Source organism: Zalophus californianus, chromosome 14 (genome assembly GCF_009762305.2).
Source record: "Zalophus californianus isolate mZalCal1 chromosome 14, mZalCal1.pri.v2, whole genome shotgun sequence".
Lineage (NCBI taxonomy): Eukaryota > Metazoa > Chordata > Mammalia > Carnivora > Otariidae > Zalophus > Zalophus californianus.
The window spans coordinates 65304832-65321880 of NC_045608.1; the positions used below are offsets into that span (position 1 = coordinate 65304832).

The 17049-nt window shown below is 46.2% G+C and overlaps 1 protein-coding gene across 5 annotated transcripts in view; it reads left to right on the forward strand.

Moving 5' to 3' along the window:
* SETBP1 (SET binding protein 1) overlaps positions 1–17049 on the forward strand; it is a 362049-nt gene that overhangs the window by 172265 nt on the left and 172735 nt on the right. For all 5 annotated transcript variants that reach the window (XM_027577552.2, XM_027577553.2, XM_027577554.2 and 2 more), the window contains exon 3: positions 11016–11069. In XM_027577552.2, the coding sequence (XP_027433353.2) occupies positions 11016–11069 (54 nt within the window). The remainder of the gene's footprint in view (positions 1–11015; positions 11070–17049) is intronic.

Genomic DNA, 17049 nt, shown 5'->3' on the forward strand with positions numbered 1-17049 from the left:
TAAAGGGGAGACCTCCATTTTCCAGATACCTCTGTGAGACGATCTTCTTGTTCTTGAGAGTGAAATCACAAGAGACCATTTTTAAGCAAACCACAGTCAAGGCAGGACTACGTGAAACACAAACAGATACATGCACCACCCCCCCCCCCAGGAAACAGCCAAACCGTTTCCAGAAGTCCTGTATAAAATACAAGAGGGAGAGATTTTTAACAAAGTACCAGGATGTATATATGCCATGGAGCCATGCCTCCTTCAAAGTCATATGATAGGATTCTAGTCCTACTTTCTGAAGGCGTTTTCCTAGCTTTATATATTGGGGGTCATCTTTAGAAGCTGTGGCAGACCCTGTAGCCTATCGTCAATGGTGAAGAACCACTCTGGAAACAGCCAGATGTCTGGGTCCTCAGAGAACTCCTGTCCCAGGGAGTGGCAGGACCAAGTGAGGACTCAGCACTTGCAGGGTCTGTAACACCAATGCAAAAGCAGGGTCATTTGTGAAAGAGGTTGCACGTTGGTTGTGCAAACAGTTTACAAATGGCAGCTCAAAGAGATTGTCATTTCAACCAAAAGCACAGCATATAAACGAGCACGTTTCACTTGGTTAAATAAAGTGAATAAGCAAATAACCAGATCTTCTTTAAAAACACTTAACTAATATTTCTGATGAAAACTGTAAGCAGAGGTATTTGGTAAACAAAGACTGTCTTTCAAATTTTAGTTTGTGAAGGTTGTTTCTTGCAAATGAGAGGAAGGACTCCTGTTTCACTTCTTTTATCTTTAATAAAGATGGTTGTCTGTCTCCCCTGAAGATTGTACCTGCTGCTGCCCAGCTCCATCATTCTGTCAGGTGCAAAACTGCCCTGACAACTTCTTCCTCCTGGTCCTCATGCTCTGCTGCATTCAAGGAGGACATAAGCCATGTTTCATGCCTATAGTAACAGAGATGGAGTACTTGGGATTTCCCATTTTTGTGTATTATTGAAAGTGCCCACTTATGTGACACAATGATATTATTCTTCCTTGGAATGCAACTATCCCCTTCTCATTACTGATTTGGTGTTTTTTTTTTTTTTTTAATGAACACCTGCCTCCTTTGTGTCTTAGTTAGCGTCCCTAAAAGACAGAGATCTTTTCTAAGTGGGAGGAGGTGTGACCTATGACAGCATCTAGACTGCTGGCAGCACCACACATATGGAGTAGTTAAGAATGAACATAGGCCTTGGTCTCAAATGGAATTGAGCAGACTATCTGGATCTCTCGGTTACTGTCTTGCAACTTTGAATAAGTTATTTCATGTGGCTAAGTTTCTGCTCTCTCATACGTAAAATGGGTGTACTCATGGTACTGCCTCATGAGGTTCTTGAGAAGGTATAATGATATGAGCTGATCCCTGGAAAGCATTAAATAGTTTATGGGGATTCTCAGCATCTGCGATGGTTCCTGGAACCTGGCACTTAGTAGCTGGAAAGGAAGAAGGAAAGGAGGAAAAAAAGGGAGTGGGAGAGAGAGTATAAACTTGGTTAGGAAGAGAGGATACACATGATAAGCAGCGGTGTTTGTGGCAGACACTAGTGAGTCTTGGTTAGCCAGAAGTCATGAGCAGAGCTCCTTTGAAAATGTTATCTTTGAGTTCAGAGAAATTTAAGGGGAAGATCGAGACAGTAGGACATTACCCTAAATGCCTATGCTGTGCGGCTGCCCGGGGCTCATGGGAAGCCTGGCTCCTACCTGCGTGGCAGGTCATTTGGGGCACAGCTGTCCATGCTAAAAATGTCTCTGGAGCCAGGGCTGACTCCCTGGCATGGTAGGAAGGGAGAAAGCACCAATTCATTTAGGCATGCCTGAAGGGGGCCATAGATGCCTTAGGCAGAGGACTGGCCTTGTCATGATTCAGCATCATGATCACATTCCAGTTCTACCATTTTTGCCTCCATAACCGTGAATTATTTAACCAGTTTGAGCCTCAGTTTGCTCAACTATTAAATGTTGAAAACAGTACTACCCAGCATTGGTAATGTGAACATTAAGAGGGATAACAAAGCTAAAGCATCTACCTGGCACAATCTCAGGCAAAAGTGGGTCTTGAAAAATAAATTGTTTTTCGTATTATCATTCCCAAGAGTTCAGGGTAGGCTTTCTGGAGGAGATCCTTCCATTTTACCCGAGGCTTACAGAAGCTCTGACTACTTGCATCTCCGAGGTTCCGCTCTCACTGGGTCCTGCTTGACTGTATCCCTTTTAGATATTCACCTGTAACTGATAAATTGCTCCAGATTTGGCCTGAGGGACCCAGATTCTCAGCCAAATTGGCCACATCGAGCTGAGGAGCAGAGCTTTTGACTCTAGTGTTCAGACCCTCTCTAAAGCAAGCACCTTCTGACTTTTCCATTCTCTGCTGTGAGTGAGCCTAGGGCTGTAAATCAATTTCCTGGGATTCGCCGAGGGGACACATTTGAAAGCCTTAATACTAGTTTTAGAGCCAAGCGAGCAGATCATCTGGTCAGTTCTAAGCAGAAACTCAGCAAATGATGAGAAGAGGGAGACAGGGGTGGATTCCCTCCCTGCCTCAGCATCCAGCCTTGCTTGGCATATGTTCAATGAGGGGAACCTCCTTTATTGGCCTTTTACCGTCTTTGGAAACAGCCCACAGATGCTTGCAATGCGATTTCTTCATTTCATTTGAAGGAAAGGACCTACAGCCCAGATTGTGCTCCTGAGAAGCAACATATCTTTAGCTCCTTCCTTTCCTGGTAAATTAGTTATGCTTTCTTAAGCATGTAGCTTGCTGAACTTCAGATGAAGAGAGCAGACATCACTGCCAGCAGAAAGCATAGAGAAAGGAAGAGAATGCATTTTTCTGATGAGTAACTCATGGCAAGTATTAAAGGCTGTGTTCCTAAAATGAGGTCTAATGTGTTCTTAAAATGAGTTCTAAAGGTTAATTCTCTTTTCCCCGGGTATATTCTGTTAGCACTGTGAATGGTGCATTCCCCTATCTAAGGGCCTTCGAAGATATGAGTTTTCCAAATTTCTTTTTACAAAGCTTTAAATCATCTTAACACGGAAGTCCAATATGAAATAACTGGATAAAGTGGGTTGGGGGTTGGAACGCCTCACCTCAGCTCGCATCTTTCACCTGCTCATAGTCCCCGGGACCCTTCTGTGGAATCCAGGGCTCCTCAGGGTACTCTTTGAAAAGCACTGTTCTCTAAGTTTGTTATGCATGGTTCATTTTGGGGTGTCGGGGCATCTCAGAGGATGTGATGGAACCTCTGATAACACGCATTCCCCAAAGAGGAGTGTTCAGAGCATTAGGATGTAGTGACAAAAAACATGAGTCAGCCAAACGAGGCTCCGTAGCCATTCTAGTTCCTACCAGTTGTTACCTTCGGAAATGACTTAACCTCCTTGAGCTCCTCCTTACCGAAATCCTTAAGAAATGGGGCTGTGAACATCCATGTCACGTGTCACCATTTTATACCAGGTTGACCTTTGTAAACTTCCCACCCAACACCACACAAGATGCTCTCCGTGACGTCTGTTTTTCTTGGTCTAAGGAACAAGGCATTTAAAAATAATTCTAATGGAAATTTCAAAGACGGTGGGACAAGCTTCTACAAGTTCACCAGTTTGAAGTAACATAAAACAAGACTCATTGTCTCAGGGAGTTCTAGATTAGGGCCTTAGAGTCCTCTTCTGTCATTAGGTGTCTGTGGTTACAGCTCTAATCTACAAGAAGAAGGATTAAAGACATTCCCACTCAGAAGTGGAAATAGTTGTGACTTGGACAATAACCAAATACACATACCACCATTAGAACGTAGACTATATGTGCAAGGTTATATATGGAATTAAAAAAAATAAAAAAAAGTAAAGCTCGTTTGGCTGCATACCTAGGGGATTTTGTTAGAGATCTCACCTGTAAATATTAGAACCCCGTCATTTAAAAAAATAAATAAGAACTCAAGACCAGGCTTGCTTAGAGTTATATTCAGTTATTATTAGTCATCCTTGTTGCTCTTTGGGAAGGGATTCCATAGCTAAGGCTGGAGCTGTCAGTGGTTTCAGGTTCAACCTTTAAAATTCCATGAGGGCTGAGGGGATTTAGCAAAAGCACACTCAACTGGACCAGGATGGCAGCTTTAAGTGTGTTACTTGTTTCTTAGGCTGATGGGAAGCCAGCTGCTTGGCTTCTATACCACACATCCCAAATGTTTTGGCAGGTGGACTAATGCTTTCAGAATTGTAAGGTTGTTTACCTTGAGCTCGAATGTGGATACGACTGCAGGCTCACTGGGCTGATGAGTCTGTATCGCGGTCTGAGTGACCATCTGTCTAAGTTCCTGTCTGCACACCAGTCCAGTAATGGAGACGCGGTACAAGACCATCCCACCGCCTTCCCTTCCCTCCTTCTGATTAGGGATTCTTCCAGGCAGTATAGACAGCCTCTTAAAGGTGTGCGTTTGGCTGGGAGAGTTGCTGGAAAAGAGGAGAGGGAAGAAACTAGAGACAGTCTGTTCCATCTCTTTTGCATCCCTGAGCTAAGGACACTTTGGGGTGCTAGAAGTGCAGGGCCAGAGAGACCATAGAATTCATTCTATAGGCAGTAAAAGAAGACCCGGACAGGTGAAGTGAGCCCATGACAGATCCCACCATGAGTTGAGCTAAAACCAGGCTAGGACATGCGTCTTCTTCCTCCGAGTCTAACTAATACCCTTTTGTACAGCACTGGCCATTTATTGGCCCTATGAGTGGCGGCAACCTGACGGTTCCGTTTCACCTCCCTGTTCCACTTTCCACATTTCCTTCTGCAGCACCAGTGGAGCAATGGGCTCACTGCTGGTGGGTGCTTCCAGAGCCTGCCGCTTGGTGGTCACCTTCACCTTCTTCCCTTTTTTCTGTCTTAACCCCTGACTCACCTTGCAGCTCCCTGGGGCCCTTTCACGGTCTCCCAGTCCTCCGTGTGAGGGCATCTAAAACTTTCTCTCAGTTGCATACATAGGGTTGGCCTTGTTCCAGATTATCCACTGGGTGACTCACAATCTTTCTGAGCCTCAGTTTCCTTTTTGCCAGGTTAGAGAGTGGGGCTAGTTGGTTTCCAACAAACTCAGTCACACATTTGATTGGGTGTTTGTCTCAGCTTGCTGGGACAGTGCCTTCCACAGAGGCTGTCCTGAACTGTGTGGGCTGAGGGGCTGGGTTGGGAGGGGGTTCAGGTTCCATCCTATAGACAAAGGAGGAAGCAAGTGACACTTCACAAAGTAAAGAGGGAGAAAAAGATCCATTTCCTATAAAATAGGAAAGGGGAACAGTTTGAATATGTGTGTGTAAATGGGGTTAAGTAGAAGGGGTTTTTTTTTGAGAGAGTGAGGGTGAGTGGGGGAAGGGGCAGAAGGAGAGGGAGAGAGAATCTCCAGCAGACACCCTGCTGAGCACAGAGCCCAACATGGGACTCCATCTCACGACCCTGAGATCATGACCTTGGCCGAAATCAGGAGTCAGATGCTTAACCGACTGAGCCACCCAGGTGCCCCTTAAGTAGATGTTTTATTTAATGAAAGGATGGTATATTTAAAGACAGTTTAAAAATGGAGCGTTTATTTCCCTAAAGCCATCACTGCTGTGTTCTTTTATCTCTCTGCCTACCTGCCCATGCATCCATGCATGCATGCATCCATCTGCCCATGGATCCATCCATGCATCCAAACATCCATCACCCACCCACCCACCAATCCATCTCCCATGCCATCATTTATTTCTCTGGCCCACAAGGGAGGAAATATGGGGGAAGGGCAAATGACCTAGAGGATCCTCAGTGCAACCAGGCTTCAATCTGTCCAGCTGCTTGTCTGCAAGGTTGAGATCCTTCTGGACAGATGTCCAGGGTGACCCTTCTCCCCCCGCTTTTGTGTCAGTGACCCCCCTTCCCAGATGCATGTGTCCCAGGTCAGCCTGGGGGATCGGTGGGGATGTGTTAGGCTGCACTCGCCCTAGAGGAGTTGTGTCCTTTTGGCCAGGGGCCAGGAGAGGGGAAATGATGTTCCTGGGGCAGGCGGGCATAGGGAGGAAAGGGAGCTGTCTCCTCTCCTCCTTTGAAGGAAACTTTGAACGCTGTAGAAGTTAGCAGCTAGAAGGGTAGCTGCTTGAGGGGCAGTGCTGGAGGGCACAAGGTGGTGCTGGCTGCAGCTGGATGGAGGGGACTTTGGGTGAGGGAAGCAAAGGAAGACCCCCACACAGAGACCTGGGTGGCAGAAGAGCAGGAGGTGAAGAGACTCTTCTCTCGCCCCCTCAGGGCCCCACAGCTTCCTTCATCCTCCTCTCTGCTCCCTAACCCCCGCCCCTCAGGCTTGGAGAGACCAAAAAAAAAAGAAAAAGAAAAACACAGCCACTTGTGCCAAGAGAGAAATTGCAGCTCCTCAAAAATGGAAAGCAGGGTCATCATCCTAATATTTTGAATGTGGACTGTTCCAGAGAACAGCAAGACGTGTCAGGAATGAGAATGGTCTGAGACAGGGCCCCAGGAACACTGGCCACTCCACCAGGGAGATGAAAGAATTTTCTCCTTCCTTTGCCTTTTAAATGTAATTCTGTCTGCCCTTCTCCCCCAACACCCACTCAGCCCTCTTGCTGGGAGCAGTGCAGACATTTAGCAGTCCTGGGAAAAGGCAGGATCCTTTTCATTAACTTCAGCCTGATTGAAGTCCCCAGAGCCATGGCAGATTGCATTTTCCTCCCTCTCTGCCTCCCTGTCGTGGATCCCTCCCCACACACTGCCAGGCTGCTCTGGGCAGGGAACGTGTTTTTCCAGTGGGACAGAATGAGGCCATCCTCTGAGTAGGGGGATGGTTTGGGCAGTGGCTTTGTGGAGGGACACGCTCATGTCCTCTTGCCCAGGCCTCAGTTTCCCCTGTGTTCTGCGCACATGTATCTCACTTTCACCAGAGGCAGGCAGCCAACTGTGTCTGGGGCCAAGGGTTTCTGCAGAGGGACTGGGGGTTAAAGGCCTCATCCGGGCCTGTTGTTAACTAACCGCGTGATCTTGACAAGTCACTTATCAACTTCTGCAAAATAAGGACTTAGTCTGGAAGGTTTAAATTTGTTTTAGTGGCAGAACATTTTTTTCCAGATTAATTTGTGGATATGAAAGAGAGAAAAGCAGAGCCGCTGTGATTGAAGGGAGAGAGAGGTGGACCCAGTGGGGGCTCTCAGACTCAACCACCTTCCCTTGATCCAGTTCCCCAGCAGAGGTGCCTCCTGACCCCACTGGGGACACGGTGACTTTTCTCATCCACCCAGAGAACTTCAGCTGTCTCCTTCAGGTCCTGAAACTCTTTGGGGGTCCAGATCTAGGTGGGCTGCAATTACAGAATACAGGAGGACTTCCTGTCCTGTATTTCTAAGCCCCATCTGAGCACGACACTTCAGTGCCGAGGGCCAGCCCTTTCTCCTTCCTGGGTGCAGAATGTGTAGACATTTAGGAAATAATCAGCTTGGTAGAGGGGAGTAGTCAAGGAGCAGGGTCTGTGTTTGGCCCGAGAGCTCATGTATTTGGTTACAGCAAGGGTAGAAGCGGGGAGCCAGGCAGGCAGGGGTTCCTGGCTGGATGTTTGGGAGAAGCAGACTTCTGCACACTGTCATTCAGGAACCCTTGAGGGAGGAGGTCGCAAGGTTCACCTTGGGCTGTTTCCCAGGTCAGGTAACACCTGGAATGCATGCTAGATTGTGAGGGAAGTTCAGAATCCCCAAGGTAAGGAATTCAGGAGTTCTAGTAGTTACTTGCTAACCACACCTGATACCTCCTCACTGCGTCCCCCAAACCCACTTGGATAAGCTAACACATCCAGATGGCCCCGGGCCCATTGTATGGTTTCATTCCCAGGAAGGGGAGCTCCCTTCAGTGTGGTAGTGGGTTCCTTCACTGCTCAACTTCTTTCTCTATATCCTGTCTTTACTTCAATTTAACCTTTGACACCGACACTGAAGTATAAGCCAATATTCACTCATAAACCTACAGCGGGAAGAGAAGAGCTTGCTCTCATCATGTAAGTTAATTAATTCATTGAAATATCTGAGTGCCTACTTCATGCCGGAAATGCTCTAGATACTGAGTGCCATTTGCTCTTGTTGACTTGAAGGGTGTCGTAAGCCGTCTCTCGCACTTCTGCTCTCCAGGCTCAGCAGTTGAGGCATTCTCAGTATTGACAGTATTTGACAGTATTCCCCTCTTTCCTTTTAAGTCATTTGGTCAACAGGTATTTACTGACTGATCACCAGTCTAGACTCCTCTCATCACTTTGAGGAATGCAGAAGTTACATAAGATATAAATCATGGTCTTATTGGGCATGGTCTTGTTAGGTGAAAAAATAAAAAATACACAGGACAGCACAAAACAGACCCTTAAACAATGTTTAGTTCTTAAATTAAGAACTAAATCGCATGTATCTGGTTTCCTTTTAAGAGAAGAAAAGAGGATATAGGCTTCCAGGAAGGTAGGATAGATCCTAATTTTGTTGAGCTAGGGACGTAACAAGTAATAACCAAAGATGCCATATCTCTATATCCAAACAGATGGATCTGGCAACTTCTCAATCCCAAAAGCGCTGACATGAGGGAATAGTGCATATGTTGAGATGCTTTGAACACGCTTGTGGTTGATTTCCAGATGAAGCATCTCAGAGCTAGGAGGAAGTAGATGTTTTGTCTCACGCATTCTCTCTGTCTGGTGAACTCTGTTAAGGGGCGGTGGGGGTGGGGGGAGGTGGAGAAAGGTGCCTGCCTGCTGGATTCGCAAAGCCTAGAGAATTCGAGATTTGGTCCTATATGCTAACACATGTTGGTGGCTCTGCCCTTGCAAAGGTCACTCCCATGCTCAAACCTCCCTCCAACTTTTCTGTCCCTCCTCCCCAGCTCCACCCTAACCTTTGCTCAAGCTCAAGTTAGAGGCCTAGACTGCATTGATAAGATCGGAAGAGTAGATGGTCATTGCCAATTAAATGAAAGAATGTCTGGAAGAAGGGTCCATGAGTGGTCATTCATAGGGATATGCTTTATGTTACTGCCTGTGGCACGTTGTCAAAAAAAGAAGCACTCATCTTTTTTGCTACACATGGCACCTCAACAAATTATCTCCAACATGCTATCATCCAGAGGCATCCTTGTACAGAAGAGAGAGGATGAGCTTTGGGAAAATAGAGTTTTGGATTTAAACCCCAAATGCATGTACTACCTGAGTGACCTAGAAAATGCTATTTATCCTCCGCAAAGTCTCAATTTTCCCCTCCGTAAAGTGGGGCTGCTTTCTATCTCACATGGCCGTTGTAAGATTAAAAAAGAAAAAGTGTGGGAAGCAACAGACACTCTGCTGGATACCCCGACCATCCTCGACCCTCAGTGTCTCCTGGTTCCCTCCTTCCTCCTTAATGTGTGCCGTGGCTGGCATGAGCAGATGCCAAGGGAGCGGGGTCGGGAAGGGCACGTTCTTTGTCCATGTCTTGGCCCTTGCAGCTGCCCCACCTGAACCGCCTTGTCCTGCGGCCTTTCCATTTGCAAGGCTCAGTTCAAACTCCGTCTTCTTTTGGCAGCGGCGCCTGACCTCTCCTGCTCTGTGCACGCACAGTTGGGTTCTTACACTCTGCTGCTACCCTCTGCTCACACTGACATACACACATCTGCTCCTTTGACCCAACTGTGGGTTAAAGGCGGGGACTGTCTTATGATTAGGTTTGGCCCTCGGTGACTAGTCAAGTGCCCCAGTGGCTTGTTGCTTGGCTATTTCATAACAAGCAGAGCGGCCAATCTGGCTGTCTGTCTGTCAGGATGAATGCCACCTTCTCTGGGCACCTGCAGCCCCGGGAACCTAGCCCTCAGGACTGGGTGTGGGGACAAAGGTACAGTGTGTACATTCTCTGCCTCATTTCTGCTCTATGCCGGAGTTAACACCACTTTACGTATCATTTTTGGCAAAGTGATACAGAGAAGCTGAACAGCCCAGTTGAGCTTTCCCGAAGGCTGGAGGCACTGGAGCCCAGCATGACTCCCTCTCTTTCTTGAACCAAACAAAATATTGTTACAGCAAACATGAAATCTTTCCTATTTTTCGCAAACTCTCTCCAGGCCTAACAAAGCTAGCAGTCACACTCCTTGAATCAAAATAAGCATCTGCCCTTTTTCTCTTTATGCTACAATTTCCCAGCATTTTTGAGCAACAATAAAGAATGTGATCATTTTAGTAATTAATCGTATGCTTCTATTTAGTGCTTTCTGGAGAGGATGCAAAAATATCAAAACATGAGCTTGACCCTTTAATATTGATTAAACACAGGGACACAGAAAATATCTAAACCATGGCAATTGGAGGCATAAGCCGTGAACACCTAAATAGTATATAAGATCAAAGGGTAATATATAATGAAGGGAAACTGAGTCACATGTAGGTGGGTAAAGGGAAGGGTTATTTTTACTGGTCTGATTGAAGAGAAGAAAAAGGAAAAAAAAAAAAAGAAGAAGAAGAGGGAGGAGAAGGAGAGGAAAGGGGAGGTGTGGAGTGGGGGGGGGGGAGGAAGGGGAAGAAGCAGCCCTCCCAGAGGAGATGGTTCGTAACTGTCTCCTTAGCTTTGGTATCACAGGCTACTTTGATAGTAGGAAGAAAGTCAGGGCCCTCTCCCTAAGGAAGTGTTATACGTCTATAAATTCATGCACAATTTCAGGAGCCTGTGGACCTGCCAGAGTCCACACGTAGTCCCTGATCTGTAATTTAAGACCCTTAGTAGAATTGGTGGCACACAGAGAGAGGGCAGCAGAGGGAGGTAAAGTCAGAGGTGTGGTGGACACAAGGTGAGAAGGCTGTTGGGTCTAGGTTCCTAGCCCAGAAATATCATGTTTGCCTTTTGCGATTCTGCTTCTCGAGCTCCAGATCTGGGCAGTGGTTAAGTCCATTGCTGATCAGTTGTCCTGGGGATACTGTGGGCAGACGTGGAGAAGTATCACTCAGGAAGACTCCTTTGTTCTTTTCCAGCTCCTCACAGCCAGTGACCTTGCAGCCAGCGACCTCAAAGGATTTCAGCCACAGGTAAGTCCACTGATCCTTTTGTGAAGCTCGGGAGAGAGAAATGCCCCATAGTTTGGTCATGAGCAGACGAAGCTGGGGCCAGGGCAGAAACCCCCATAATGGATCTCCAGCTTCTCTGACAGTCTGACACTGTCAACCTTGACAGTGACCTGGTAGCTTGCCCTCTCCTTCAGCTTCTCCCTCATGTCTTCGCAAACAAAGCCACCTCTTTCTGCTGTCTCTCAATATTTTATAGTGGGGGGGAAACATAGGCCAAGATGTCTGTAATACATGGTGGTGGGCAGCCTAGTGGAGGAAGAGGCTAAACCAAGGAGGTGGAGGGCAGGCTGGCGTTCTCCCTGTATTTCTCTTCTTGGTGACAGTATACTTAACATTTCTGAACTCTTTTGTGTGTAAATGACTTAGAGTCGAGGCGTGGCAGGCAGGTCAATCTCAGACTCTCGCACAGGCAGATGGTTGTGTTTTGCTGATCCTGGGCAGGAGAAAGCCCACCATTATCTCTGGCCAGAATGCTGTTTGGAGGTCATCACGGGCAGACCATGGAAGGGAGCAGGCAAGGGCTCTCTGAGGAACTCCTTCGTGATGGTAAAGATGGAAAATCACCCTCCCTGTCTCTGGAGGGGGACTCCTGTCAGTGCAGGAATGTGTAAGCACACACACACACACACACACACACACACACACACACACACACACAAATACATAGCAGACACACAGAGGTCCTTGAGTTCCCCACACACCCCAGTGGAGACAGAGCATGTATATGCAAAGAGAGGTAAACCCAAGAGAGACAGCTGTGGTCCTCCATCCCTGCCCCTGTCCTTCTTTCAATATGAACCTTTCTATCACCTTTCCAACCCAGTGCCTGCCCTAAGGTTCCCATTGTTCCATACCTCTGTGAGGAGATATCATCGCTCATGGCAGACGCCTTCTGGGACAGAGCAAGTCATTTTCTGGTAGCAAGAATTCCATATATTTGGCAATGTTTTCTTCTTTAAATCTGTTTCACACCCAAGAGTTCACCATGCCCTCACTGTACTTCTATGTGGGGTACATCCTGTGTGTCCCTTTATCCTGCAGGGGTACTAAGGACCTGAGGTCCGGGTAAGAAGTGGCCCCAGATCACACAGAGAGCTGGGGACAAGAACAAAGAGTCGAAAGTGAGGGGTTTGAGAAAGAGACTGAACAAAACAAAGGGCTCCGACGGTGAGGGTCAAAGATGAATCCTTGCCCTGGTTTGGGGTGAGGTGTCCTCGGTGGATCCTTGTTGATCCATTGTTGATGCAAGGAGGTTTTAAAAATAGATAACCAGCAAGCCTTCTGGCAACTATTGACAACTGATACTCACTTATTCACATATTCACACAAATTTGCAGGTGCACTAAGGGAATGTGAAACAGAAACATAAGAAGATCAACATCAACCCATACCCCATCCACGGCTACACTCACACACAGTGGCATCCCAGCTAAAGATTCATTTTTATCCAAAAATTTATAAAAATGAAGAGGAAAAAAAGACTTGTGTGATGTTTTGTGGCTTGAAAAGGCACATGGTAGAGACGGAGTTTGTGGAAGGGATGTGTGTGTGTGTGTGTGTATGGTTTTGGCATCGATTCTTTCTGAGGTGGTCATTTTCTTGCCATGTCTATTGAGCCACATTTCTAGATGTTAGATTTAAAGTGAATTGTTTAAGGGAAGGAAAAGTTAGGTATATTTGGGGTACGTCCATAACATTTGAGGCCCTGATGCTAGAAAGGCAGCTTTCGTGCTCCCACAGATAACCCCACAGTAGCTGGTGCAGATGGCTCACTCCCCTGGTTCTGTCTGACCTTTCCACTTTATTCCATTTGTGTGTCATTCCCCTGAGGCTGGAGACATAAATGCATATTTTTCACTCCTCAGGATGCGTGTTCCCGAGGCCAGGAAGCCCTGGGAGTCTTGAGGCCAGAGTGTAATGCCCAGATCAAAGTTAATTCTTCACTGTTATTCCTAAATCAAAAAGGCCTGGATGTGTCTCAAGTCAACACCACCCTTTTGGGTGCTTTTCTGAACAGAAACAGAATGCTGCCCACATGCTTTGGGCTGCCTTCTCTCAGCCCCACTGCACCAAATTGTTGGCTTCTGTTATTTTCCTCTTTTAGTTTCAGATGAAACTGAGCCCCACACATCCTGATGTCTGCAGTAATTCACGGACACGTTCCTCTCCGGGAAGTGTGGCGGACTTTCAGGAGGGGAACTCACTGAGACACCGAGGACCCCCCATGTCCCCCCGGGGGTTCACTGCAGTCGGGCCTGTCAGCTTTCACAGGATGCACACTTACCAAGTGCATGTAAAGGGTTTTCTTTTCCTTGATGCCTGTTCCTGCTGCAGCCGCTTAGGGAAAAGAGCCACAGTGTCCTCACTCATCTTTGACCGTCCCTGGCTTTGAAAGTGTGGAGTGACAACTGTATGGCACTACACTGTTTTGTCTCTCTGTCTCTGTACTTTCTGCATCCACACAGAGAAGAGGAGGGTAGGGAAGTGACTGTCTGTCTTTCTGTCCATGATTACTGGTTTGTAAAGACAGCATGCTCATTCCTGGAAATAAGCACGTTACTTCCAAGGACGAGCCTGCTGGCAGATGCTAAAGCTTCCAAGGCTTCCAAACAACAGTGGGTGTTCTCTCCAGCCTGGTGCACTTGGCCTCTGCACCGCACAAGGGAGAACCATCTCCCAGAGTCAGGCCGGGGCTGACAGGTGGCTCTTCCCAGCAAGTTTTAAAGGCCCAGGTGGAAAAGCTTCTGAAATTCACATCTAAACCTCTCAGGCCCTTCACTGCCATTTGGTTCCCACCCAAAACACATCTTTATTTTCTATTTGCTTGTTCTTTTGCCTTTTGAAGGAGCAGACACAGTGAGTCTCCTTTTCTTCTTATCTTTGGATGGTTGGAAATAAGGACCCTTATCCCCTTTTGCCCGACCATCCCTTTCCACCCGCCATGAGAATGAAAGCAGGCATCTTATTCCCATTAGTAAAGTCCACCAATTATATGCTTTCTTCTCCATTCTTTTTTTCTCTTTCTCCGCCCCCCCCCCCCACCGCCCCCGGCCCCAGTATAAAACCTGTAAGTAGTCACAGTAGAAATTTTGGAATGTGTGAAGGGAGTCAAGAGATACAAGCTTCCAGTTATAAAATAAATAAGTCTTAGGGGTGTAAAGTACAGCATGGTGACTCTAGTCAATAATACTGTGTATTTGAAAGTTGCTAAGAGACTAAGTCTTAAAAGTTCTCATCATGAGAAAAAAAAAACTTGTAACCTGTGCAGTGATGGACACTATTAAAAAAAATAACTTAAAAAAGGTATCTGGGGAGTAGAGAAAAACATCAAAAATCTCTCACTCCACCCCAGAAATCTAGAAAATGACATTTTGTGGTATAGTCTTACGGTCTTTGTTGTACATTGATATATATGCATCTGTTGGATTTTTAAAAATGTGATATCATATTTTATATGCTTTTTGTTACCTTCTTCTTTGTTTGCATGCTTTCCATGTCACTGAAGAATCTTCTAGCAACTGACCATTTTTGTCTGCTTGCTGGTCTCGTCATATATTTACCACTTCCCCCTTGCTAGACGTTGCATGACTTTTGCGAGCTGAGATCTCCAGGAGCAAGAGATCTCTAGGAGCAATCCCAGGCAAATGCTGAATCCATTGTCCTCATCTAGGATAACTGCCAAGGCTTCTTGGCAGTTAGTTCTTTGTTTCTTGGCTCCTGCAGAGATGTGAAGGCTTCTTCTTCTTCTTTTTTTTTTTTTTTTAAAGATTTATTTATTTATTAGAGAGAAAGAGAGCTGGGGGAGGGGCAGAGGGAGAGAGAGAAAATCCTCAAGCAGACTTCTCACTGAGAGCAGAGCCTGACACGGGGCTCAATCCCAGGACTCTGAGATCGAGACCTGAGCCAAAATCAAGAGACGGCCGCTCAACCTACTGAGCCACCCACATGCCCCAATGTGAAGGCTTCTTAAATTTTGCAGTGGAGTGTCCATGTGAATGCGCCCATGGGCACTGGTGTGCACACTTACGACAGCCCAGGTGGGGAATGTGGTGAAGAACTAATCATAGCATGGGGCCCACACTCAGATGCAGGGTTTCACACGTCCAGGCTCAGTGCTGGGAAAGTGACCTTGAAAAAATGCATTCCTGCCAGAGGAGCAAGCCCACTAAAGCACATGGTTCTCACCTACTTTATAGACTCCCCATTGTCTCAGAGGAGAGGAGGATACTTCTTTTAGAAAAAATGGAGTTTTACTTCCCGTGTGCCTCGTGACAGGATCTCACAGAGCAAGTGTAATAGTTATTCCATCAAGGGTAGCCATTTTTAAGGAATTTCCAAAATGTCCATTGCCTTTATGGCCAAGGGAACATGGTAGTGGAAGGTGAGGAGGGAGTACATCAGAACCCATAGGAAGACATTTTTCAGGGTTGAGAAAATGGCTTTCTGTCACTGAGTTGCCATTTTATTCAAAGGCACCCATGGAGTCCTTTATGTGGGGCTCCCTGCTGTGCAGATGCTTCCCCAGAATTCGTCAGTTCTGTAATGTTCTGCCACTGATACCAGCTTTGTGACCCTGGCAAAGTTACCTCATGTCTTTAGTCCTCGTTTTCCTTATCAAACAAAAAAGTTGTGTCGCTTATCTCACAGATAGTTGTAAGGATCAAATGGGACAATGTTGTGAAAGCAGCCTAGCATGATGCCTGCCGCACACAGTGAATTCAATTTTTTCTTGCATTAGAGAACTACAGGTTAAATTATCTCAGAATTCAGGAGAAGGAGAAAATGTATCTATATAGAGCAAGATAGGAAGTCTTCCAGGTAGAGGTGTCATTGTACTTGGGCCAAGATAGTGATAGTGAGGTAGTAAACTCATTCCAGGGCTGGGGAAGCCGGATGAAGCCCAAAACAAGGGTGGAGATGCTCGGGAATGTTCTGGAGACTTGGAGTAGAGACAGAAGTTACAAATTAGGTTGGAACCAAGTTGCAGAAGGTCTTAAATGTCTGGGGAAATAGTCAGATTTTTTCAAAACTGAACTGTTATTGAAATTTTCAAACTTATACCAAAGTAGGTGCAATAAGCTTCCATATATTACCCAACTTCTATTATCAATTATCCGACTTCAGTGGTTTGTTGCGACAAAAGCCCCGGTTTGTAGCATTTTCTGATTTCTGTGGTGTAAGTATCCCCACCGTGACCAATTCTAAGCTGCCAACGGTTTAATAACATGTTTGCAAAGTCTTTGATAGTCAGCTTTCTGGAGCTGATATGATTGGTTCCCAGCTCACTGCTGACCCGGCTTCCATAATAATTACCATTACCATTTGCCAATCTTACTGTATCTATAATCCTAGATAAATAGATAGATAGATAGATAGATAGATAGATAGATAGATACATCCAAGTCTATCTATCTAATTTTGAATGTATAAAATTACAATTTTAAGTTTTGGGGGCAGTATTTTTTAAAAATTCCAGCCATCATGTTATTCTACTCATAGATACTTCAGTAAGCTTCTCTAACAACTAAAGGCTAAACACACACACACACACACACACACACACACAACCACAATGCCATTATCACACCTGTCAAAAGTAACAGTAATTCCTTAATATTTTCTGATAGTCAGATTTCTCTGATTATCTTAACATGTCATTTTACAGTTGATTCATTTGAATCAGGATCCAGAGTTTAGAATTTATAATCCATCTGATGGTGGAGCCGGTGATGGTTTGAGAGTGGGGAAGAGCCAGTGCCATGAGGGGAGACAGTTTCCTCATAGGTAGGTGGGACGAAGTGAGGAGGGAGCCCAGTAATGAGCCTGTGCCACGGGTCCATTTGAGACCTCGGTCAGTGGGACGGTTGCTGAGGGCCGATCGGTGGAGCTGGCAAATACTTGGCTGATTGGAGAAGTAGGGATGCCATCAACCAAAATGGGG